The sequence below is a fragment of the Medicago sativa genome, chromosome 8, assembly GCF_051527215.1.
Source record: "Medicago sativa cultivar Bolivia chromosome 8, Bolivia_mono, whole genome shotgun sequence".
In the NCBI taxonomy this organism is placed as follows: domain Eukaryota; kingdom Viridiplantae; phylum Streptophyta; class Magnoliopsida; order Fabales; family Fabaceae; genus Medicago; species Medicago sativa.
The window spans coordinates 31,851,495-31,876,497 of NC_140756.1; the positions used below are offsets into that span (position 1 = coordinate 31,851,495).

At 39.2% G+C, this 25,003-nt stretch overlaps 3 protein-coding genes and 1 non-coding gene across 4 annotated transcripts; 1 reads left to right on the forward strand and 3 right to left on the reverse strand.

The window, feature by feature from the left end:
* Positions 1–3,994: 3,994 nt before the first annotated feature.
* LOC146898450 (uncharacterized) lies at positions 3,995–7,890 on the reverse strand. The gene is made up of 2 exons (XM_085736559.1): positions 4,799–7,890; positions 3,995–4,538 (listed from the first exon to the last, which is right to left on the reverse strand). Exons 1-2 carry the CDS (start codon positions 7,876–7,878, stop codon positions 3,995–3,997), a joined length of 3,624 nt encoding a protein of 1,207 aa, XP_085592685.1. The 5' UTR covers positions 7,879–7,890.
* A 1,631-nt stretch (positions 7,891–9,521) lies between these two features.
* Positions 9,522–10,181, reverse strand: LOC146898451 (uncharacterized). The gene has a single exon (XM_085736560.1). It carries the CDS (start codon positions 10,179–10,181, stop codon positions 9,522–9,524), a length of 660 nt encoding a protein of 219 aa, XP_085592686.1.
* Positions 10,182–15,144: 4,963 nt separating this feature from the next.
* Positions 15,145–16,193, forward strand: LOC146898452 (uncharacterized). The gene is made up of 2 exons (XM_085736561.1): positions 15,145–15,363; positions 15,594–16,193. Exons 1-2 carry the CDS (start codon positions 15,145–15,147, stop codon positions 16,191–16,193), a joined length of 819 nt encoding a protein of 272 aa, XP_085592687.1.
* A 5,145-nt stretch (positions 16,194–21,338) lies between these two features.
* Positions 21,339–21,444, reverse strand: LOC146898453 (small nucleolar RNA R71). The gene has a single exon (XR_015024420.1). It is a non-coding gene; the product is annotated as a small nucleolar RNA R71 (small nucleolar RNA).
* Between the last annotated feature and the right edge of the window lie 3,559 nt (positions 21,445–25,003).

Sequence of the window (25,003 nt, forward strand, 5' to 3'; positions counted from 1 at the left end):
TTTATTTTTAAAAAAATATTTTTTGTGTTTTTGATACTATTTGCATGTTTTTGTTGTTTTCAAATAATTAGAATAAGAATTAAACTAACGGAGCATAAAGTAAAACGCGTAGGTACCTTATGGTGGCGTTGGACCACCACTAGGACCTTTAACCTAAGCTAGCAAGCATGAAAGATAGAGGCATACACACACGCACGCACCCATGCACCTAAGCTATTACAAAAACCCTATTAATACATTCTATGGTCTGCGAGAAAATAAATAAATTACATTAAACCTATTTTTTTACATTCTAAGTTATGTGAGACGAAGAGAAATAAATAAATTACATAATGCCTAAATACATTCTAAATTGTGTGCGATAAAGATAGATAACTTAACATGCAGAATGATAATAAAGAACAATAAACCTAAACTAAAAAATGCATGAGGTAAATTAAAACCTAAATAAACTAAAGTAACTAAACAAATGCATGAAGTGAAGTTAAAACCCTAGATAGACTAAACAAATGTGGGAGATAAGATTAAAACCTAAATGAACTAAGATAAAGTGCAATAGACCAAATAAATGTATGAAGTAAAGTTAAAACCTTAGGTAAACTAAACAAATGCATGAGATAAAATTAACCTAAATATTCTATAATGAACTAAAATAGACTAAATGAATGTATAAAGTAAAATTCGACATTACAAATGGATATGCTAAATGAAATGAAATAAAACAAATACCGAAAGAAATAAGTTACAGAGAAATAAAAGGGATGCGGGGGGTACTGCAAGCAGTCAAGGGGTGCAGTCAGCAGGCAGAATAAAGGGAGGGCAATTGGGCTGAGTAGCAAAACGAACCGGGTCGTTGGGTAAGCATCTGGGTCGGGTTGGAGCATGTATAAATAGGGGTTGACACTCATTTTCATTCATTTTCCACAGAACTTTCTCTCTCTTCTCTTCCACTCTCTCGGTTCTCTCTCTAAAATTCTTTGTCTTCCACGATGGAGAAGGGTGGCCGGAGGTATCTCCGGTGCGGTGGCCGGCGAGTTATCGCGGCGGCGGCGCCGCACCGGAGCTAAAAGCTCCCGTTTTTTTTCAAAATTTCCGTGGTTTTTAAACCGGTCACCCTTTCCCTATCCTATTTCGACCTTAAAAGAACCAAACAGCAGACAGTCCAGGCTAGATCTAAACAAAACAGAATGAAGGAGGAATTACTACCTTTGAAGCTTTGATTCGTTTGTTTGGTCTTGCTGACGTTCGAGTTGTTGGTGACGTGATTCAAACTGCTGCTGATGCGTTGAGGTTTTGGGCGGCCGTCTGAATGGTTTGAAGGCTTGATTCGGCTGATGCGATGAGGATTGTTGTGCGACGGCGGCGACTTTGTGATTGAGGCCCTGGATTCCGCTCTTTCTATCTCTTCCCTGTTTCCTTTTCGTGCGTCTGCTCCTCTCCTTTCATTCCGTGTGTGCAGGTTGTATTTATAGGGTAAGATTCTGGACTTAGGGTTTGTTAAAGAGAACCGAAATTGCCTTGGCTTGGGGAGGAATAGACTCTGCAGATTGGGCGTGATATGCGATAAGTCGTTTTGACTTGAACCTGGACCGTTTTCTGTGACTCTTTGGATTGAGATGAGGAAAAAAAAAACTGGATTTGGATGAAGCTGGCACTTTTGTTCCTGAGTTTGGGGATGGATGAATTTGGACGAACTTTCGGGTTAGTGTGGCCTGTATGAGGCGCGTGACAGATGTTTTTGGATTGAGACAAGTTTTTTTGGATGAATTTGGACCAAATAAAAAACATATACAAATAAATAAATAAAATAGAAATAAACAAAGAGATAAGCACGTATGTATTTTGATTCATCTTTTAATTAGTAAAATAATAAAGGAAAAGAAAACTTGGATTTATCTAAAATTAAAAGGAGAATAATAAAATGGTTTAAAAGAGATAAAAAGTTAAAATTAATTGATTAATAAAAGAAAAAAAAAGATGGAAATTAAGAATTAAAAATTAAAAATAAAAAAAAATGAAGAGAGAAGTGGGCCCGACTCGAAATTAAACATGAGGTATTTTAAAACACCTCTCTGCCGGATTTTCAACTGTAACATCAAATTGACTAGGTTCACATGACGCGTGTCAGTGGGACCTTAGGTCAAAAATTGGGGTATGACAGATGCCCCTATTTAAGTTTCTTCGTCCGGAGATTTGAAGATGAAATCTTCGATTCGATCGGACTGAAGAGACTTAAATACAAAGTACACCAATTTTGGACCTAAGATGCTATGAATGATTATGAAATGCTTGTATGAATGCAGGACGACAAAGTTGACTTGACTGAGACGAGAAACAACGACGGGATACCCAAATTCATTGAAGAAAAAAAGGATCCGACTCCGCTAGGGGGAATGTAGTTTCACTGGGGAAAGATTGTCTACTACCGTATTGGTTTGGTATGATAGCTTAATGAAGACGAGACTCTTAGCGACATCTCTTGGGCAACTACGTCGGGGATGACACTTTTGAAATTGACATTGAAATTGAAATTGAGTGAAATTGAAATTGAAATGGAAATTGATTAGTGACATCACTAGAACAGCCAACGCTGGGGATGACACTATTGAAATTTGAAATTTGAAATTGAAATTGATTGAAATTGAATTGAAATTGAAATTGAAATTGAAATTGAAATTGAAATTGAAATTGATTAGCGACATCACTAGAACAGCCAACGCTGGGGATGACACTATTGAAATTTGAAATTTGAAATTGAAATTGATTGAAATTGAAATTGAAATAGAAATTGAATAGCGACGTCGTGATAAATGCGACCATGTATGAATGATGTTGTGTATGATGTGTATGAATGAAAGTAATAATGCGTGAATGTGTGAATGGATGAATGAATATAATGAGTGTATAGTTCAACTGGTTGGTGAGCTAAATGATCTGCAATGATACTCCCTTTGATTGCTTTCTGGGTACGATACTCGATGTCATATTCAGATAACAACATCTGCCACCGGGCGATTCTTCCTGTTACTGCAGCTTTCTCGAAGATGTACTTGATCGGATCCATTTTAGAAATCAACCAAGTAGTATGATTAATCATATAGTGACGAAGGCGTTTGGCAGCCCAAGCTAGAGCACAACATGTCTTTTCGAGCATGGAATATCGAGACTCACAATCAGTAAACTTCTTGCTTAAGTAATAAATAGCGTGCTCCTTTCTTCCAGTTTCATCTTGTTGCCCGAGTACACAACCCATAGAATCTTCTAACACAGTCAGGTACATGATCAGAGGTCTTCCTTCAACTGGAGGGATAAGGATTGGAGGTTCTAGCAAATACTCTTTGATGCTGTCAAAGGCTTTCTGGCACTCTTCTGTCCACACAATACCTTGCTCTTTGCGGAGTAGCTTGAATATCGGCCCACATGTTGCAGTCATATGAGAAATAAAACGGGAGATGTAGTTCAGTCGTCCGAGAAACCCCCTTACTTGTTTTTCTGTTTGTGGAGCGGGCATCTCTCTGATAGCTCTGACCTTGTCGGGATCTACTTCAATACCTTTCTGGCTGACAATGAAGCCCAAAAGCTTTCCGGATCTGACGCCAAAGGTGCACTTGTTAGGATTCAAACGGAGTTGATACTTTCTCAGTCGTTGGAACATCTTCAGCAAATACTCGACATGCTCATCTTCAGTACCTGACTTGACAATCATATCATCTACATAAACCTCAATCTCTTTGTGCATCATGTCATGGAAAAGAGTAGTCATACCTCTCTGATAAGTAGCACCTGCATTTATTAACCCAAACGGCATTACTCTCTAACAAAAAGTGCCCCAAGGGGTAATGAAAGATGTCTTCTCTCTATCTTCTGGTGCCATTTTGATCTGATTGTAACCGGAGAAACCATCCATGAAGGAGAAAACTTTGGACTTTGCAGTGTTGTCAACTAATACATCAATGTGAGGTAATGGAAAATCATCTTTGGGACTAGCTTTGTTCTAATCACGGTAATCAACACACATTCTGACTTTACCATCTTTCTTCGGAACAGGCACAATGTTGGCAAGCCACTGAGGGTATTCTGATGTGACAAGGAAACCTGCGTCAATCTGTTTCTGTACTTCTTCTTTAATCTTGAGGGCCATATCAGGACGGGCTCTTCTCAACTTCTGCTTGACTGGTGGACATTCAGGCTTCAACGGCAGACGGTGCACCACAATATCAGTATCCAGGCCTGGCATATCTTTGTACGACCAAGCAAATATATCAACATATTCTCTGAGAAGTTCTATCACTCGCTTCTTGACACTTGCTTCAAGTGATGCCCTAATCTTGACCTCTTTCCTGTCTTCTTCAGTACCCAAGTTGATCACCTCTATTGCTTCCCCATAAGGCTGAATGGCTTTTCTTTCTTGTTCAAGTAGCCGAGAGATTTCTTCGGGAATCTCTTCATTCTCTTCCTCTTCCGCCTCATACACAGGGGATTCAAAGTTGGGAGAGATCATAGGGGTATGTTGTTCAAAGGGTTCATTGATGTTTAATCTGCACATATGATTGATGATTTTAGAAAATAAGTAAATGCAGATTTTTCGAAGGTGATTATATTTTTTTGGTTTTTTGTGTTACCATTTTTCAGAAAAAAGCACAAAAGAAAAATAAAACAAAAGTCGGGAACAAAACGACATTTTTATTTAATTGACAATAATTTTTTTTGAAGCAAATGGCCCTAGATAAATTCACTTTCGCTTGGGGCGGGGCGAAAGGATTTTTTTGAAAAAACATAAAACGAACAAATGCATTACTTTGACAAGTGAGCGACAAAAGGAACATCTACAGCGACCCAATTGCGGCTAGACCCTCCATGAGTCACGAAGCTTCGTGGTATCCCCTCAGGATTGTCTTCAATGATATCATTGGCTTCTGACAGGGCATTAATAAAGCCCGCACTGTGGAACGTATCTCTTGCTGGCACGACGACATTCCAAGGCAAATCAGTTGACGGAGAGAAACCCAGACCTTCTCGACGCTTGTTCTCTGGCAATTCTATCAACTTCCCCCAGCTTGCAGATCCTCCAGCTTGCACTATGCTCTGAGCATCTTTTAGAGAGGAAATAGATGCTTCACTCTTCTTGGTATTCTCTTTTTCCACGGCAAGTCCCTGGAATGACGTCCCCTCAACACTGTCGGCCTTGATAAAAGAGAAAGACGACAAATGGCTTACTAACAGGGCTTCCTCCCCATTCACAGTTATCAGCTTCCCATTATGCACAAACTTCAGCTTCTGGTGCAATGTAGAGGTTACTGCCCCAGATTTATGAATCCAAGGGCGACCTAGCAAGCAACTGTATGATGCCCGAATGTCTATCACTTGAAATGTAATCTGGAAGATCTGCGGCCCAACTGTAATAGGCAGATCCACCTCCCCATGGACATCCTTCCTCGAACCATCAAAAGCTTTTACCATTACCTCACTTCGTCTTAAAGGTGTACCCTTGTAAGAGAGCTGGTCATAAGTTGTTTTGGCCATCACATTTAGAGACGAACCGGTGTCTATCAGCACATTTGACAAAGTGTCGGTCTTACAATTCACAGATATGTGCAAAGCCAGATTATGGTTCCTTCCTTCTTTCGGAAGCTCTTCATCACTGAAACTCAGGTTGTTGCATGCAGTGATGTTCCCCACTATTCCTCCGAATTGACCAGCAGTCACATCGTAGTCCACAAAAGCTTGTTCCAGGACCTTCATTAAAGCCTCCTTGTGAGCATCAGAATTCAGCAGTAGCGACATTATGGATATCTTTGATGGAGTCTGCATCAGTTGATCAACCACCTTGTACTCACTCTTCTTGATTAGCTTGAGAACCTCATCAATCTCAGAATTTGCATTGGTTCCACTAGACTGACCGATATCTTTGACTGCACTGGGATTTTCAGCTTGGGTCTCCTCGATCACCGGAGCACTAGCTTTCTTTGGGAGCACCACAGGAACAATACGCCCATTTCTTAGCACTCTACTGACTTCAGCGACATTCCCTACAGACGGCAAAGGTGGTATTGGAACTTCACGTCCGTACTCTATCATAGTGGCATTGTACTTATAAGGAATGGCTTTCTCAGAAGCATAAGGCATCGGACCAGGCAAACAGATCACTAGAGGAGCAGCAACTGACTTTCGACTGTCGTAGAATATCTCCAAAGGCTCCTCTGAAGTTATAACACATACATCATCACACTTTCTTTCAACAACAAGTTCTCCTTGGTCTAAAAGTCCTTGAATATCATCTTTTACTTTCTGACAACCTTGAGGATCTAGAAGACACACTTCACAGGCGGCATGATCATGTTCAAAGAGAGACGCTTGACACATCTTGGTATGTATAGGGACCAAAGGTGTCCGGATGTGTTGGACGTTCAGGATGAGATGAGTCTTCTGGCAATCTTCGATCATGTTGACAGTTGTGGTACCATGGTTTGGCAACGGATTGGTTTGAACATTCGGTGCTGAGTCTGTGAAGGTTATCTTCTTGTCATTGATTAGCTTCTGAACTGCATACTTAAAGTTATAGCAATTCTCGATATTATGACCTCGGCCTCCCTGATGAAAATCACAAGTCTGGTCAAGTCTATACCATGCTGGCAATTTTTCTGGCACTGGAGAAGGTGCTCTGGTCTGATCCAAATTCTTTTTGAGTAACCCTGGGAGTAATTCTGCATAGGTGACGGGGATCGGGTCAATTTGCATTTTTCGTGGTTGAGAATGTTGTGGTTGATAGGGTTGTTGTTGATATGGACGTTGTTGGGGATATTGTTGAGGGTATTGTTGTGGAGGATATTGTTGTGGATGATGATATTGTTGTGGAGGATATTGTTGAGGGTATTGTGATTGTTGTGGATATTGTGGGAATTGAAGTTGTTGTGGATATAGTGGGAATTGAGGTTGGCCATTTGGTGGTTGGATGGTATTGGCAGCAGGTGTGATGGCAGCAACGTGTTGATAGGCTGAGTAATTTTGTTGAGGTCTCCCATGGGTCACCATACCGACCTCTTGTTCTTTCTTTTTCGGGAGGTGATTCCCAGACTTCTTGGTTCCACTTGCAGATGTCCCTTCTTTTACTAAACGTCCTTCTCGGACTCCTTCTTCCAGCCGTACACCCGTAGCAACCATCTCAGCAAAGTCCTTGGGAGTACCTCCGACCATATTCACATAATAAAACTGATTGAGAGTTTTTAAGAAGAGCTTGGTCATCTCCTTCTCTTCTATGCGCGGGCTGACTTGGGCAGCGGCATCCCTCCAACGCTGGGCATACTCTTTGAATGTTTCTTTGTCTCCCTGAGTCATAGCTTGTAGGTCACTTCGATCTGGGGCCATATCCACATTGTAACTGTATTGCTCCACAAACGCATCACACAGATCTTGAAAAGTTTGGATATTTGTTTTATCTAGATTCATGTACCATTTTGAGGCAGGACTAGCCAAACTTTCATGGAAGAAATAGATAAGGACTGAATCATCCTTGGAATAGGCAGACATTCTTCTCACATACATTGTTAGATGTTCCTCAGGACAGGATTTTCCCTTATACTTCTCGAAGTCTGGTACCTTGAACTTGTGGGGTATTTGAACATTTGGCACCAAACAGAGATCATAAGCAGTCTTCCCAAATACTTTCTTCTTGTGGAGGGCTTTCACATCTCGCTGAATTTCATCATATTTTTGCTGCAAGTCATTCATTCTATCATAGGCTTCCATATCCCCTGAATGGTAGATGGGCTCTTCTTCTTGTGGAATGGTTTGCATCACCGGAGCCGAATAGGTCATAGCGGCTGGAGGAGCTCCCACCAGAGGTGGAGGAACATGAGTTGCATTTTGACGAGTAGGCATCGGAACTTCGGTCATGATAGAGCGGAATACTTCACTGAGGCAAACTGGCACACCCCTAGAACGGCCTTCTGGCATAGAACTTGAAGCTTCACACACAATGGGACGGAGTATTTCGCCGGCAGTGAAAGGCGAGAACCGAGGCGCAGAACGTTGCGGAGCAGAGTGTACCGGAGTGTCCGCACATATTGTCCATCCAGGGGTGGCAGAGGCAGCTGCAGAGGCGGATGTTTCGGCCTGAGTTCTGACTGGAGGAGGAGGCGGTGGTGCTTGTGCCTGAGATTGTGCTTGAGCTTGTGCTTGAGCCTGAGCCAGTGCTTGAGCTTGAGCTTGAGCTTGAGCTTGTGCTTGAACGAGTGCTTGAGCTTGTGCTTTAGCTAGAACCTGTGCTTCTGCCATTGTCTTCATCATTTCAGCCATCTCATCCATCTTAGTCTGCATGGTTGACATCTCTTCGCGGAGCACTTGATTTTCTTGTTCGAGATAATCCATTTTCTTCTTGACGTTTGCTCGAGTGTAGATAGTGCGGGTGGGCTTGTAGATGATACGTGGGGCCACCTTATGAAACGGGCTGACCTTTTTCTGGAAAAGAAAACTTGTGTGAGACTCTGGATTTGAAACTATGGAATGCAAAATGATGCATGATGTTATGCAAAAATAGACACATTTTTTTTATTTACCGAAGGACTTATAAAAGCAAATTTGTAAACATCATAATTGAAAATTCCATTGAATATTTAAAGTACTACAAGATAATTCCCTTTTAACAAAACTGAGCCAAGGGATAGACTCCAAAGTACATCACAAAAAGCTATAAAATAACATAAAGTGGCAAAACAAATGGGAAACTCTTGAGCCCCTATAGTAGACTACTCTTCGAAATCGGAGTGTGGACCGTCAAACAAATCCATGGAATCCATGCACTGCTTCTTAGTGATATGCTTTTTAAGCAGCCTGTCCTTCTCTTGGAGCAGATCATCTCTCTCGATCAATTGTTGCCCTAGTTTGAGAATCACACTTTCCTGCTTCCTTATTTCTTCCTTTTTATCTTCCACCATGAGCATAGCCTCGTCATATTTCCTTTTCCAAGTGGCAATTTCTCGGTGTTTATCAGCCAATCGTTCTTGGTGCTCCCCCATAGTCTTAGAGGGTAAGGGTAAAGATGATGATGGAATTGTTGCGGATACGAGCCTCGGTACCGTGTAAGGCATCTGATTCTGGATGGCTTTACTAATGACCCACTGAATGTAAGATCCATGCAGAAAATTGTCCCTTTTTCCGAGTTGGTTCCTGTTAAGTCTGTGAATACTCCGCCAAGCTTGCACAAATTCCTCCCTTTTACCTAGGTGATTGCTGTCATTGTTGTAGAACTCATTGGTTAAAGCAAGGTTACTTGGTTGGGTCTTCATCGGGTATCCCAATTGATGTCGGGCAAGGACTGGGTTGTAGCTAATTCCTCCCTCCATACCAATGAGAGGTACATTGGGATAGTCACCACACCTGATAATGACTGTCCCGTCATCCCAGGTTGGATGGTACCAAACTATATCAGTTGTTGTCAAGGCCATGATTTTTTTAGACCAGGGGGTACCTTCAAGGTTGGCTATGAAAGAGCGGGGTTGAGGTAGATGAGAGACAAACCATTTTTAGAGTAAAGGTGCACAACAAAGGATAACTCCACGAGTTGCAAGAGTTCGATCATGGATGGAATGGTAGGTGTTTGCTAGAAGAGTAGGGACGGGGTTTTTGGTGAGAAAAACTTGGATGGCACGGATGTCAACAAAATTAGGAATGTTCGGGAAAAGCACAAGACCATAGATAAGTAGGGCTAAGATAGAGTAAAAGGCATGGTTGGCGCCAGACTGTTCAAAAATGGAAGCCTGATCGTAGAGGAAATCGGTGGAGAAACCTGAAGGACCCCCTTTGGTTTGGACAATAAGATTATCTCTTACAATGGAGGCTTCAAGATGGAGGGCTTTAGCAATGGTTGAGGCTTTAGGATTGGGTTCAAGGCCGCTGAAAGGTACTTTATTAAGCACGGTTATACCGGTCAAATGAGAGTACTCTTCTAGTGTAGGAACAAGCTGATAGTCTGGGAAAGTAAAACAATGACAATGACGGTCATAAAATTGAACCAAAGTCTCCAAGACGCCTTTTGTAACATCTACCTTGAGGATATCCAGCAGTTTCCCATGAAGTTCGCGAAAATCATCCTGGCTAGCTACCTTCCTCCCTAGCTCCCTTAATTTAGCCACATCTGGCTTCTGGAAAGTATACTTCCTAGTGTTTCTTGTAGGAATTTCCATCTATGATGTTTACAAAAGAAAAAAGTTTATATAAGTCCTTCGATATTTTGATGATGAAAAAGAAAGTTTTATGAATGAATGCATGTATGCATGAATATGCTACACAAACAGTGAAAACACAGTGAGGTTAGGCCCATAATGATGGAGTCGAGGGAAAAAAACGCCATTGGTAAGGACTATGGTTTTCAAATGTACCTGTATCACGGGTTCTACCAAGTTCCCAGAGTTATCAACCACTTCCGAACACCATCAGGTTACGGAAATACTTCTGTTCCAATAATATTCGTAAGAAAGTCTCGTCTGAGTGTGGTATCGCGTATCAACTAAACCAAGATTACTCATGATTAGCCACCGCACCACGTCCTAAAAGGCCAAGAGGGGTTAAAGGTAACTAAAGGTCCTCAACTTTCGACAGTCACCTGAAAATAACATGCCAACACGAATACTCATGCCAACATAGTATACTTCCAAGATCCCTCAGTTGAGTGGGGTTATCACATGTGTCCGTCCTATCTTAAATTCACTCAAGTCCGGGTGTAGGACTTATCTCACCACTCACGTTTAAGAAAGGAGAAAGAAGAAGGAAGAACAAGTATATACACGAATTTCCATCTTTTATTTTTGTTTTTTAAGCAAGTTATAGCACAATAGTTAAATAAGACCAAGTTAGGCTCAACCCTCTTAGGGGTATCCCCAGTGAAGTCGCCATTTCTGTCGCATCATTTTTCGGAGATCAAGGCTATTTGATTAGCTTTTTGACTCACTAAATTTATTTCACGACCGAACATTTAATTTTTTAAGAAAAGGGGAAAAAAGTTCAAACACCCCATTTTGAAAAGATTTAGGGTTCGGGGGTTAGTTACATAAAGGGAAGGTGTTAGCACCCTTTATGTCCGTAGTACTCTACGGGAACCTCTTGGTTTTATCTAAATAATGTGCTATAAACTTGCTTGTTTTTGAAAAAGGATTTTTGAAATGATAAAAGAAAAGGAGGACCTAATTATCTACATTTTATTGATTTGGAAGGACAAGGTCCTCTGCCTACGTACCCGTGAAGGATCAAAATCACGTAGTTCGTGGTTACAAAAACTAACGTTTGATTGGTTGAGTGTTTTTTATTAGTTTTGAAAAAGGTTTTGAAATAAAAGCCAAAATGGCGAAGTAAGCTTGTTTGTATTTTTTATATTAAAGGAAAGAGACTCAAAATGAAATTAGATTGATTAATGTTTGATTTAAGAAAATAAAAAATAAAAAAAACGTCACTTGATTTAAGATCAAGGTTTATTTTTAAAAAAATATTTTTTGTGTTTTTGATACTATTTGCATGTTTTTGTTGTTTTCAAATAATTAGAATAAGAATTAAACTAACGGAGCATAAAGTAAAACGCGTAGGTACCTTATGGTGGCGTTGGACCACCACTAGGACCTTTAACCTAAGCTAGCAAGCATGAAAGATAGAGGCATACACACACGCACACACCCATGCACCTAAGCTATTACAAAAACCCTATTAATACATTCTATGGTCTGCGAGAAAATAAATAAATTACATTAAACCTATTTTTTTACATTCTAAGTTATGTGAGACGAAGAGAAATAAATAAATTACATAATGCCTAAATACATTCTAAATTGTGTGCGATAAAGATAGATAACTTAACATGCAGAATGATAATAAAGAACAATAAACTTAAACTAAAAAATGCATGAGTTAAATTAAAACCTAAATAAACTAAAGTAACTAAACAAATGCATGAAGTGAAGTTAAAACCCTAGATAGACTAAACAAATGTGGGAGATAAGATTAAAACCTAAATGAACTAAGATAAAGTGCAATAGACCAAATAAATGTATGAAGTAAAGTTAAAACCTTAGGTAAACTAAACAAATGCATGAGATAAAATTAACCTAAATATTCTATAATGAACTAAAATAGACTAAATGAATGTATAAAGTAAAATTCGACATTACAAATGGATATGCTAAATGAAATGAAATAAAACAAATACCGAAAGAAATAAGTTACAGAGAAATAAAAGGGATGCGGGGGGTACTGCAAGCAGTCAAGGGGTGCAGTCAGCAGGCAGAATAAAGGGAGGGCAATTGGGCTGAGTAGCAAAACGAACCGGGTCGTTGGGTAAGCATCTGGGTCGGGTTGGAGCATGTATAAATAGGGGTTGACACTCATTTTCATTCATTTTCCACAGAACTTTCTCTCTCTTCTCTTCCACTCTCTCGGTTCTCTCTCTAAAATTCTTTGTCTTCCACGATGGAGAAGGGTGGCCGGAGGTATCTCCGGTGCGGTGGCCGGCGAGTTATCGCGGCGGCGCCGCCGCACCGGAGCTAAAAGCTCCCGTTTTTTTCAAAATTTCCGTGGTTTTTAAACCGGTCACCCTTTCCCTATCCTATTTCGACCTTAAAAGAACCAAACAGCAGACAGTCCAGGCTAGATCTAAACAAAACAGAATGAAGGAGGAATTACTACCTTTGAAGCTTTGATTCGTTTGTTTGGTCTTGCTGACGTTCGAGTTGTTGGTGACGTGATTCAAACTGCTGCTGATGCGTTGAGGTTTTGGGCGGCTGTCTGAATGGTTTGAAGGCTTGATTCGGCTGATGCGATGAGGATTGTTGTGCGACGGCGGCGACTTTGTGATTGAGGCCCTGGATTCCGCTCTTTCTATCTCTTCCCTGTTTCCTTTTCGTGCGTCTGCTCCTCTCCTTTCATTCCGTGTGTGCAGGTTGTATTTATAGGGTAAGATTCTGGACTTAGGGTTTGTTAAAGAGAACCGAAATTGCCTTGGCTTGGGGAGGAATAGACTCTGCAGATTGGGCGTGATATGCGATAAGTCGTTTTGACTTGAACCTGGACCGTTTTCTGTGACTCTTTGGATTGAGATGAGGAAAAAAAAAAAAACTGGATTTGGATGAAGCTGGCACTTTTGTTCCTGAGTTTGGGGATGGATGAATTTGGACGAACTTTTGGGTTAGTGTGGCCTGTATGAGGCGCGTGACAGATGTTTTTGGATTGAGACAAGTTTTTTTGGATGAATTTGGACCAAATAAAAAACATATACAAATAAATAAATAAAATAGAAATAAACAAAGAGATAAGCACGTATGTATTTTGATTCATCTTTTAATTAGTAAAATAATAAAGGAAAAGAAAACTTGGATTTATCTAAAATTAAAAGGAGAATAATAAAATGGTTTAAAAGAGATAAAAAGTTAAAATTAATTGATTAATAAAAGAAAACAAAAAGATGGAAATTAAGAATTAAAAATTAAAAATAAAAAAAAATGAAGAGAGAAGTGGGCCCGACTCGAAATTAAACATGAGGTATTTTAAAATACCTCTCTGCCGGATTTTCAACTGTAACATCAAATTGACTAGGTTCACATGACGCGTGTCAGTGGGACCTTAGGTCAAAAATTGGGGTATGACATATGCAATATGATTTATATATTTTAGTTTATTATGATGGTGGCCACCCAATTTTTTTTTGGTGAAACCTAAATAGTGTATATGTAAGAAGTTAAAGAGGACATTTCAATGAAAGAATCACTCAGCTGATGGAATTTAAATGCATAACATTTAAGAAATCTTATCATGTAAGCACAAAACTTATTTTTTATTTTTATTTTACGAGGTATTTTGTTTTTACTTGAATATTTTTCTCATCTATAATTTTTCAGAAAACCTCTTCAGAGTGAATGAAGCTTTCACAAGGTGAGACGTACATAGTTTAGACGTAAGCAGTTAAAGGTAGGACATTTCAATGAAAGAATATATCATCTGATGGAATCTGAGTGCGTAACATTTAAGAAATCTTTCCTTCAAAAAAAAAAAAAAACATTTAAGAAGTCTAATCACGTAAGCACAATTTTTTTTTTTTTTTTTTATTCTAGGAGGGGTATTTTGTTTTTGCTTCACTGCTTTACGTACACCAAAATAAATAAATAAATTTTAAATATATGTTTAATGATATTTTAAAATTAAATAATAAGATCAATTGTTTTTAATAATAAAAAAAATATATTTTGTATTAAAAAAATCTTACGTTGGGTTAATTTTTTTTTTTTGAGACACTTCTAATTTAATCAATAAAAACTTTAATTTTTTATTTTTCCATCAAAGTAATTTCTTCAATTTTAATTTTGTAAGTCTATACATTAACATTGTAAATATTTCTTTGAAACTCATTTTATATTAATTATTTTATACTACATTTCCTATTACTTTTGTGAAAGACAATCTTTAAATTTCTTCAAGATTCTCGATGGAATTAGTCCCTTTATCCCCATTTCTATTTCTTTTTGCAGCTGAAGGTTTTAACATTTTGATGAAGGGTATGGTTGAGGCATATATGTTTACGGGTTACAGTGTTGGCCCTTTGGGTGAGATTCATCTTACTCACCTATAGTTTGCAGACGACACATTGATTATAGGAGAGAAGAGTTGGCAGAATGTGCGTTCAATGCGTGCAGTTTTGCTATTGTTTGAGGAAATTTCAGGGTTGAAGGTGAACTTTAATAAGAGTATGCTTACCGGTGTTAACATATCGGGGTCGTGGTTGGCCGAGGCGGCTATGGTGATGAACTGTAGAATGGGGTCCATTCCTTTTTTATACTTGGGTCTTCCTATTGGGGGGATTCAAGAAAGCTGAGTTTTTGGAAACCGGTTGTTGAGCGTATAGTTGCTCGCCTGTACTCGTGGAATAATAATTTCCTCTCATTTGGTGGTCGCCTGGTATTACTAAAATCTGTCCCGTCGTCGCTTCCGATTTACTTTCTTTCCTTTTTCAAGGCTCCCGCTGGTATAATCTCTTCCCTTAAATCTATTTTTTTTGTGGAGTGGGGGGGGGGGGGGGGGGATCATAGGAAAATAGCTTGGATAAATTGGGACTCTGTTTGTGTCCCAAAAGAGGATGGAGGGTTGGGGGTTAGGAGATTAAGAGAGTTTAATATGGCGTTGTTGGGGAAATGGTGTTGGAGGATGCTGACTGACAAGGAGGGTTTGTGGTACCGTGTTTTGAAGGCCCGTTATGGGGAGTTAGGGGGCCGACTGAGGGAGGAGGGAAGTCATGATTCTATGTGGTGGAGGTCTCCATGTCGAGTCAGAGGGGAGTTGGTGAGGGAGTGGGAAGTTGGTTTGACAACAATGTCCGACGGGTGGTGGGTGATGGCAAGACAACCTTGTTTTGGTTCGATCATTGGGTCGGGGAAACACCTTTGCGATTTAAATTTCCTAGGCTCTTTGATTTGATCATTAATAAGGATTGTACGTTGGAGGAGATGGAGCAGTTAGGTTGGGAGGTGGGTGGAAGGGCTTGAATGTGGAGACGGCGTTTGTTAGCGTGGGAGGAGGAAAGTCTGAGGGCGTGTTCCGAAGTGTTCCATAACATTGTTTTGCAGGTTGATGTTACTGATTCGTGGAGATGGTTTCTAGATCTTGTGCATGGGTATTCGTTGCGGGATTCCTATCGCTTTCTCACAAATTCAGGTGAACAGGTGGATAAGAGTCTTGTAGATGATGTCTGGCATCAGAATATTCCTGTGAAAGTGTCTCTGTTCGCGTGTTGTCTCTTGCATAACCGGCTGCCTACTAAAGACAATCTATTGCTGCGGAATATTATTCATGCAAATGATTTGGCTTGCGTCAATGGGTGTGGAGTCGCAGAAACAGCTACTCATCTCTTTATTGATTGCGATTTAGCCTCTTCCTTGTGGATTCTTGTCTGGAATTGGTTAGGGATCACGGTGGTTGCTCCTTGTCAGTTACGTGATCATTGCATTCAGGTTTATTTCATGGCAGGGATGCCGCGTGGTACTCACTCGTTCTTTAAGGTCATCTGGTTTGCTTATGTTTGGGTAATTTGGAAGGAATGTAATAATCGTATTTTCAAAAATATGATGGTTACTCCTTTGGTCCTTGTTGAGAAAGTAAAGCTACTCTCTTTCTTGTGGTTGAAAGCTAAACAGACATGCTTTTGTTATTGTTATCATGATTGGTAGAGACATCCGCTTCCTTGTATGAGTGTCCACTAATTTTTGTCTGTTTTGCTGGTGCTTTTTTTCGCTCTGTGTCTGTAAACTTTGATCGATGGTGTTCTTTGCACTCCTTGTGCATGGAGCTTCCCCGTTGTTGATTATATATATAACATTTTGATTTCTCCAAAAAAATAAACAAATGATAAAAAAAACACCTTCTTCGGTCCTATATAAAAGAAGACGGAGAAGGAAAAATATAATCTAGATAAATAAAATCATTAAATAATATAATTTTATATTCAATTGAAAATATGCCCTACATTAATAAATCTATTTTATTACAACTTAATTTAAATGAACTTACGAAACAGTGGAATCTACTTATATTTTTTTATTTTTTTAGAGGATCAAACTGATCAACCATACTTTTTCATACCATGTAGTGACAAAATCCCAACAAAATTATTCACAGCTCCAAGCGCAAAGCTAAATTAAACTGCAACATGACAGGGGATTTTTCAAACTGATTAATATCTAACTTAAGTTACTATTATACAAAAGACTAAAACATCTTAAAAAAAAAAAAACTGATATGGTACTACAACAGTGCAATTAGCACGCAATGCTTGGCCACAGTGTCTTGATTGGTATAAGAAAAATCTCATGATAATATTCATTTAATGCCATTGAGCAAAGGAAGATCATATCAACAAGTGAATCCACTATGTTGCTACTTATTTAAGTAGATAAGTAGATAATGAAGGTGAGAAAAACACAAGAAGTGAGAGGTTGAATTGTATTCGTCCTTTTTAAAAATCTTGTTAAGTGTTTGAACAAAAACAAAGCAGGAGAGAAGGAGAGAGGGAGAGAGAGGGAGAGAGAGAGAGAGAGAGAGAGATGAGAGGAGGGGGGGGGGGCAGAAAAAACAATCAAATTATCCTGATTACCCGACAATCCGATGATAGTTCAGTCTCCTTGCACTTCAAAAAGATTTTTCATTATAATTAGACAAGATTACAATTGCTTAATATACAGGTTAAAGACTTCCTTGCCTCACACAAGAGGGCTTATACATTCCGAGTTTGACACAAGAGTTTGTATATGTTTACACTATCAAACTTAGAGTGGTAAACTAACTTTAAGCTTAAAAAACTTCTAACACTAATAAATTCTAAGATAGTAAGTTTGTAAGAATTTTCTAAGTGTTTGAGTGATTTTATATTTAACAGAGTTTTGGCAATTGTAAAAATTAGTAGTTTCTTAATTTCTTCAAACTACTCAGGTCCTTATATAGAAGAGAAATAAGAGATCTGTTGTCTGAAGATTGCCAACTCATCAAAAACATCCTTGCGAAGCTTTTATTAAGATTTGAAAACTTTGGCTCAAATGGATAATGTCGTTGAATAGTACTAGGAGAGTCATTTGCTTGTTAGGGAATGATCTGTTACATTCTCTTGGCCGATGAGGTTGTTTGTTTGTTTCTGCACGTGGTCAGAAGAAGACAAACAGTAGTACACTATGACTTTATGAGAACTTGAAAGCGACATTTCATCAGAAGAAGGCAAAACTAGTCAGAGTCTCATTGTGATAAATATTCTCCACATTTGTATTTGATGTTTTTGTGCTATTTATCCGTTATGGACGTTGATTTAATAGATGTTTTATATATCATTAACTAAGTTTATGAACACATTGATTTATTTGAAGGATAATATTTTTTTAAAGGATGGATAATAATGTATGTGATACGTAGATGTATTGTTCATTGCATTTTTTTTTTTAATATCAAAAAGATAAAATAATACATTTTAAAATATTTGTTGGGTACCCGTGAGCTTAGCTCGGTTGTTAAGGACAATGCATTATGTATGCAAGGTTCAGGGTTCGAACCCCGTAAACCACAAAAAAAAATTGTCGGGTTGTCCCATCGAGCCATGTAGACCACTACTAATTATGCTGGGCTCAATTTTTTTGGCGCATGAATCAAGTGGGCCGACCCTCTCTGTGTGACACCCTAAATCCCAAAATAATTATTCCTATTATTTATTCAAAAATAGAGTTTGATTTGCAGCGGAGAGTGTCTAATAAAAAACTTTTCTATTAACATAAGAATTCTTCCAGAAGATTTAGGATACCACATTGACTCGTAGCAAACATAATTCACATTTCACTTGAAAATTAAAATAATATTAACATCGAATCTTTTGATTTTGAAAATCCTTTCTTTTACATCATAGAAAAATTAAAATAATATTAACATCGAATCCTTTGCTTTTGAAAATCCTTTCTTTTACATCATAGAACATGGTTTTCTTGTACAAAACTAAATAATTAAGTATATCCTGTTCCGGACCGGCCAAAAGAATCCTTGGCCCACTACTTAAGCCCAATACAATCCAAAGCCCAAACTCCACGTTTGGCATCATTGCTTGCAACATACCCTCTCTCCGTGGGGTGGGGGGGGGGGGGTGCACAAAGAAAATGAGACCGGTTCAAACGAACCTCAACGTCTCTTTGCACATTCTGCACGTTCCCGCAATAAACTCTCTGGCGGTTACACTTCCCACGATTTCGTAACTTCCAGAGCCAGGTGTGCCTCCTCAACGGCTCTGCAGCCCTCCGCCTCTATAAATAGGGGACTCAATGCAGTCCCCAAGGTAGAACTCTTTCTTCCTCTCAAACCCTCACTCTCTGAATCTCTACTGACTTGAGCGTCGGAGTGCCTGCAGATACACACCCCCCATCCGCTCCAACAAGGATCCCAACACATTCTACCATCGTAGCAACCACCGCATTCAGAGCACCGGCAGTCACCTTCTGGTCAGGTACAATCAGTTGCGCCGTCTGTGGGAATAACATAAGCTCCCCCGTTTTTATACTCCTAAAAACCAAAGCTTTCCATAAAAACTACCATGACTACCAACGGTGCTCATTCCCAGTTACGAAGTGAGGTGCACGTCCTTCAACAGGATGGCATGACATCTACACCTTCACCTGTGGAAACAAACAGAGAGGAACCGACTCACATTATTCCTCTCCAACAAAGGCCTCTACAAGGTCCCCCACGACCTACAGAGACACCAGATGACACCACACCAACCAGTGTCCTCATCGACAACCTGATCCGCACGGTTCAACGACAGACGTCGTTAATCGAGGAACATAACCGACGTTTGATGGATCTAGAGCAAGCGCGTCACATCGTCCCCACCAGGCGAAATCTTTCCCCAACATATAGCAAAAGGGGAACGAGTCCTCACAGGCCCTGTTCTAGATCCCCTCGGCGCTCCGTAAGCATCAGTGTTTTATCTTGGTTTTTCGGGTGTCAAACATTGATTAAGTTTGAACCTTTTTAACCTTTGATATTGATGACATGCTGTCATTACGTAATTTTTAGGACTTATTGTGACATTTTGATAGAGTTCTCATGCAATTTATACTGTTATGGAGTGCAAAAAGCTGAAATATTGAAGTCTGTTTGAAGCAAATCACGCCACGCCAAATTCAAGCCTTGCCATGATTTTTGAAGAGAAATTCACATCTCCATGTTTTAGAGGAATCGCGGCGCGCCATTATATAGCCGCGGCGCGATTTTATGCTTTCAGGCCCAAAACTCTATAAATACTGCACTAATCCTGAAGAACAAGGGTTACGATTTTGGAGAGCAAAGTGCGATTTTGAGACATCGGAGACGGCTAGAAGGGCGATTTCTTCAACCTTTTACCAATTCATGTATGTTTTAATTATTTCATTGATTATGCTATTTGTAAACTCGATTATGAGTAGCTAAATCTCTTAGAGATTAGATCCGAGATGAATCTTTGTAACCCTAATTGACACATGTTGCTGTGAAACTCTATTTTGTTTATGAATTCAATTCTAGTTTATTCAATTCAATTGTTCTTAATGCTTTTTATATCTTGATCACATATAACCTGATTTTGTGAGAACGAATAACCATTGACCATGGCTTTCGACTTAGACCTAATTGAATTGTTCTAATAAACAGGGTTAGTCTAGGAATAGATAATCGTTTGTTAGTGATAATAGGTTAACGTTCGGTAAAACCTTCAAGAATTATTAGACCACCTAAGGAATTAGGGGCTGTAGTTTAAGAAGAGGGTCCTAACTGAAGGGATTAGAAGAGGATTCATAACAAATAGGTGCAGTAGACCAATTAGGGGAACTTAGAGGATTCGACGGATCTAATCTCATCTCTCTCTCTCCATATTTTCTTAACAAATCTTTATTTTTTGTGTCTTGATTTAATTAAAATCAAACCAAATCTACTGCCTAGTGGCAAAACAAAATAAATTTTATACATCCTATTTTTATAACGCAATTGAATTATTGAAGTTAAAAACAGTCCTCGTGGGATCGATATTTTTACTACTTTGATAGTATTTGGTGCACTTGCCAAACGTCTATCAAGTTTTTGGCGCCGTTGCCGGGGACTGTTGATTTATTTCAACAAGGCAATTACGTTATAATTTAGGGTTTTTGCAATTTAATTTTCTGTTTTTAATTTTTATTTCAGTATTCATTTGATTACTCTTTATCGTGCAGCGCTACTAAGGTATTTTGCTGTTTATGCGAGGTAAACTGAGCTCTGACGACTTAGAGTACGATCCGAAAATTGAAAGAACTGCTAGAGCACTTCGGAAAGCTGTCCGGTCGCAAAGGTTAGCTCAGTCCGTTCCACCAGGTGTTCGAGAACAAATACCGGAGCCACTCTCAACTGAATCTGAAACGATCTCTTCTCCTAAATCTGCAACTATGGAAGGTGAAGGAGTTGTACCACCGAGACCTAAGCTAGGAGACTACGGGTTAGCTACTCATCGCGGTCAACTGACCCATACTTTTCAACCAGCTAACCTCGTAGCTTTCGACATCAAGACAACTGTCCTCAGCGGTTTGAGGGACAAGCAATTCGATGGGACTGAGGCTATGAGTCTCATGAACACTTGAGCCGCTTTGCTGAAACTTGCGAGTTTTGTGTGCAACCAGCCACCGTGACTGAAGCACAAAAGAAACTAAGGCTATTTCCTTTCAGCTTGACGGGAAGAGCAAAAGATTGGTTACTAACAATACCAAACGGGACTGTCCAAACATGGGAAGAGTTAGAGCTGATGTTCTTAGAGAAGTATTTCCCTATGTCTAAGTATTGGGAAAAGAAGATGGAGATCTCTAACTTCAAGCAAGGAGAAGGTGAATCATTGTATGATGCTTGGGAGCGATTCAATTTGCTTCTTAAGAGATGCCCTAATCATGAGTTCACCGAGAAACAATACCTCCAAATCTTCACTGAGGGGGTAACACCAAACACTAGAATGTTCTTAGATGCTTCCGCGGGAGGTAGTCTCAAGAGCAAAACTGATCATGAAGTCCAGGCTTTGATAGAAAACATGGCTGGAAATGAGTATCGTGCTGAAGCTAAGAAGAAGGAAAGAGGAGTGTTTGGGGTGAGTGAACAAACTGCTATCCTTGCTAACCAAGCAGCTATGAACAAACAAATCGAAGCTCTAACTAAGGAGTTTCAAGGCTTCACTTTGGCTCATAAGCAACAACAAGTAGCTGCAATCAAGTGTGATCTATGTGGTGAAGAACATCCCAATGGTGAATGTGTACCAGAAGGATCAAGTGAGGAAGCTAACTACATGGGAGGATATCAAAGGAAAAATCAGTACTACACTCCAGGAATCAACAAGCATCCCAATCTAAGCTACTCGAATAACAACGCTTTGAATTCTCAGATGCTTGCTCCTCCTCAACAACAACAAAGAAAGCCTTCAGCTTTTGAGGAAACTATGATAAACTTCATGAAGATGACTCAAGGCAACTTTGAAGAGATGAAGAAGAGTCAAGAAGCTGAAAGAAAGAACAATGCAGCTTCTAGGAAGATGCTTGAAACTCAACTGGGGCAATTAGCTAAGAAATTGGCTGGACAAAACAAAGGCGGATTCTCAGGTAACACTAAAGACAACCCTAAGAATGAGTCTTGTAATGCTATTGAATTGAGGAGCAAAAAGGTTTTGACACCTTTAGTTCCAAAAGCTCTAAAGAAGGTTGATGATGTAGTTGAGGTGGAGGAAAATGGTGAAGTTGAAAAAAATGATGAGGGTGTAGTTGAAAAAGAAAATGATCATGGAGTAGTTGAAAACGAAAGGAAGAAAAAAATAGAGGGAGAAAAAAGTGAGTAGTTAATTGATGAAGATTCAATCTTGAGGAAGTCGAAGAGTCAAATATTGAAGGATGGAGACAAACCACAAGTTATTCCATCATATGTGAAGCTTCCATACCCTCACCTTTCAAAGAAGAAAGAAAAGGATGAAGGTCAATTCAAGAAGTTCATGCATCTTTTCTCACAACTTCAGGTGAATATTCCTTTCGGTGAAGCTCTCGATCAAATGCCGTTGTATGCTAAATTCATGAAAGACTTGTTGACTAAAAGAAGGAAGCCTAAGGATGATGAGAACATAGCACTTTCTGAGAATTGTAGTGCTATTCTTCAAAAGAAGCTGCCACCTAAGCTGAAGGATCCTGGAGCTTTCACTATCCCTTGTTCAATTGGACCGGTAGACATTGGTAGAGCTTTATGTGACTTGGGAGCAAGTATCAACTTGATGCCTCTTTCAATGATGAAGAAGCTTAAGTGTGGGGAACCAAAACCAACAAGAATGACCATTACTTTAGCTGATCGGGCAATCTCTTATCCTTTCAGTGTGATTGAAGATGTGCTAGTCAAGGTGAATGACTTGGTGTTTCCAGCAGATTTTGTGATCTTAGATATGGCTGAAGATGAAGAAATGCCACTCATTCTAGGAAGACCTTTCCTTGCAACTGGTCGTGCTTTGATTGATGTTGAACGTGGAGAGTTAATGTTGAGATTCCATAAGGAGCAGGTAGTTTTCAATATCTTTGAGGCAATGAAGCACCAAGATGAGAACCCCAAGTGTTACCGGATTGACGTTGTTGAAGAAACAGTCGAAGATAACTCCCTTGAATCTCAACCTATTCAACCTATGGAAAGAGAAATTGTTAAGCCTATAAAAAGTAAGGAAGTGATTGAAGATGTTGGGGTGACATAGTGTGTTAAGCAACTAGGAGCAAGCACAGAACTTATGCAACAACAATCATCAGAAGACATCCTTGTCAACAAGCATGGGGGATTTGGAACTTGGAACAACATACCTACGACTACTTTCACTAATCCTTGTGGTGTATTTGCTTATAAGAAGATCCCCTTTGGAATGCGTAATGGGCCGGCTACTTTTCAATGGTGTATGCTTTCGATCTTCTCTGATACAATAGAAAGAGTTAGGAGGTTCTATGACAAAGGGGTGGTAAGGAACAAGCCTTTTGATGAAGCTGTGGATTTAAGGAAGTCTGGTGCACAAGGAACTTTCAAGGGTAATGAACAAAAGCTGAAACGGTATCGTGAAGGAGGACTCCCAAACAATGAAGAGGGAGAGACATAACTGATCCTTAGGGATCGTCATCAGTCAAGCTAGTCACGGTAAAGAAGCGCTGGGTGGGAGGCAACCCACTATTTAATTTTCAGGTATGATTTTATTGCTTTCAAAAACAAAAACACAAAAATATTTTTTCTTTTCTTTTAATACAAGGCAGGAAAGTTTTAAAAATTTGTTCAAGGATACCTCTTGCCAAGAAAATCATGCAAGGTGTAACAGCCCGATTTTCGCTAGTTTTATTTTATTATTTATTTATGTGTGTTATATGTGCTCTTATGTGATTATTTGCCTCTGTGTGTATTTTTGGTTGGGAATCGTAGAATTCGGTGTTAGAAGGGTATTTTAGTCATTTTGGACTTAGGGGCATTTTGGTCATTTTGAGGGCAGTGGCAATTTTGTAATTTTGCAGAAAGTTATTTTTTTTAGTGTTTAGTGGAAGTTATTATTTTACCAAGTTACTAGAGAGGGTGTAGTAATTATTTTAATTACCGTTAAGTGACCGTTAGTGTTATATTTTACCGGTAGGTGAGTAGTAACATTTTTAAGGTTGAATTAGAAATGGGTTAGGCCCATTAAGGTTTGTGAGATAAGCCCATTAAGTGAGCCTTTATAAACTAATGTTAGTGAGAAGAGATAGGGTTACAACATTTTCATTTCATTTTTCATTTGAGAAGATAAGAGATAGAGGCTAGAGGGAAGAACAAGTGCAAGGGTTAGAGGCAAGAGGGATTCATCATCTAGGAGCTAAATTGAAGCTTGGGTTAGAGAATCTTGGTGCTAGAGGTAAGAGGGTTAGATTTCAACCATAATTCACATCTTTTTCTCTTTACCCATTTTTGTGAAATTGTTGAATTGAACCTAATTGCTTTCAAATTCGTGTTCATGTTTTGATGCAATGTTTGAGTATGTAATTTGAATGTTAATTGAGTTGTTGATGATGAAATTACATGCTTAAGTTGTGGTTATATGTATACTTTGCATTTTTGCCCAAAAATGGTGATATGAGATGTTTTTGTGATGAATTGTTGGTGAATTCATGATGTTTAGCTGCTGTTGTTGTTGATAGATGTTGTTGTTGATGATTAAAACATTGGGTAATCATAATTGGAGAGTTTGATATGACTTTGTGTTGTTTTGTTTGAAGTTTGATGAAAATGGGACAAATGGTGATTTTTGTTAGGAGAATGTTTTGGGGCAAATTTTATATGGAATTGGGTGTCTTTTCATGTTTAGAAATGTTTAAACAAACTTTGGGATCAAATTTGAGCTTTGGGAAGTCAAAATTGGGGTTTTGGGGTGAAAAAGTGAGTTTTTCTCGTAACAGGACTGTCCCAACTCGCCACAGCGAGTGGGAGGCGAGTT

What these genes read in the sequence shown, in the direction of transcription:
- LOC146898452 (XM_085736561.1), top strand. Translation starts at nt 15,145, where the DNA reads ATGGCGTTGTTGGGGAAATGGTGTTGGAGGATGCTGACTGACAAGGAG. An exon ending in CCGACGGGTGGTGGGTGATG is followed by an intron (nt 15,364 to 15,593) that starts GCAAGACAACCT and finishes ATTGTTTTGCAG; the next exon opens with GTTGATGTTACTGATTCGTG.
- LOC146898450 (XM_085736559.1), bottom strand. Translation starts at nt 7,878, where the DNA reads ATGCCTACTCGTCAAAATGCAACTCATGTTCCTCCACCTCTGGTGGGA. An exon ending in TTTGTCGCTCACTTGTCAAA is followed by an intron (nt 4,539 to 4,798) that starts GTAATGCATTTG and finishes TCATATGTGCAG; the next exon opens with ATTAAACATCAATGAACCCT.
- LOC146898451 (XM_085736560.1), bottom strand. Translation starts at nt 10,181, where the DNA reads ATGGAAATTCCTACAAGAAACACTAGGAAGTATACTTTCCAGAAGCCA.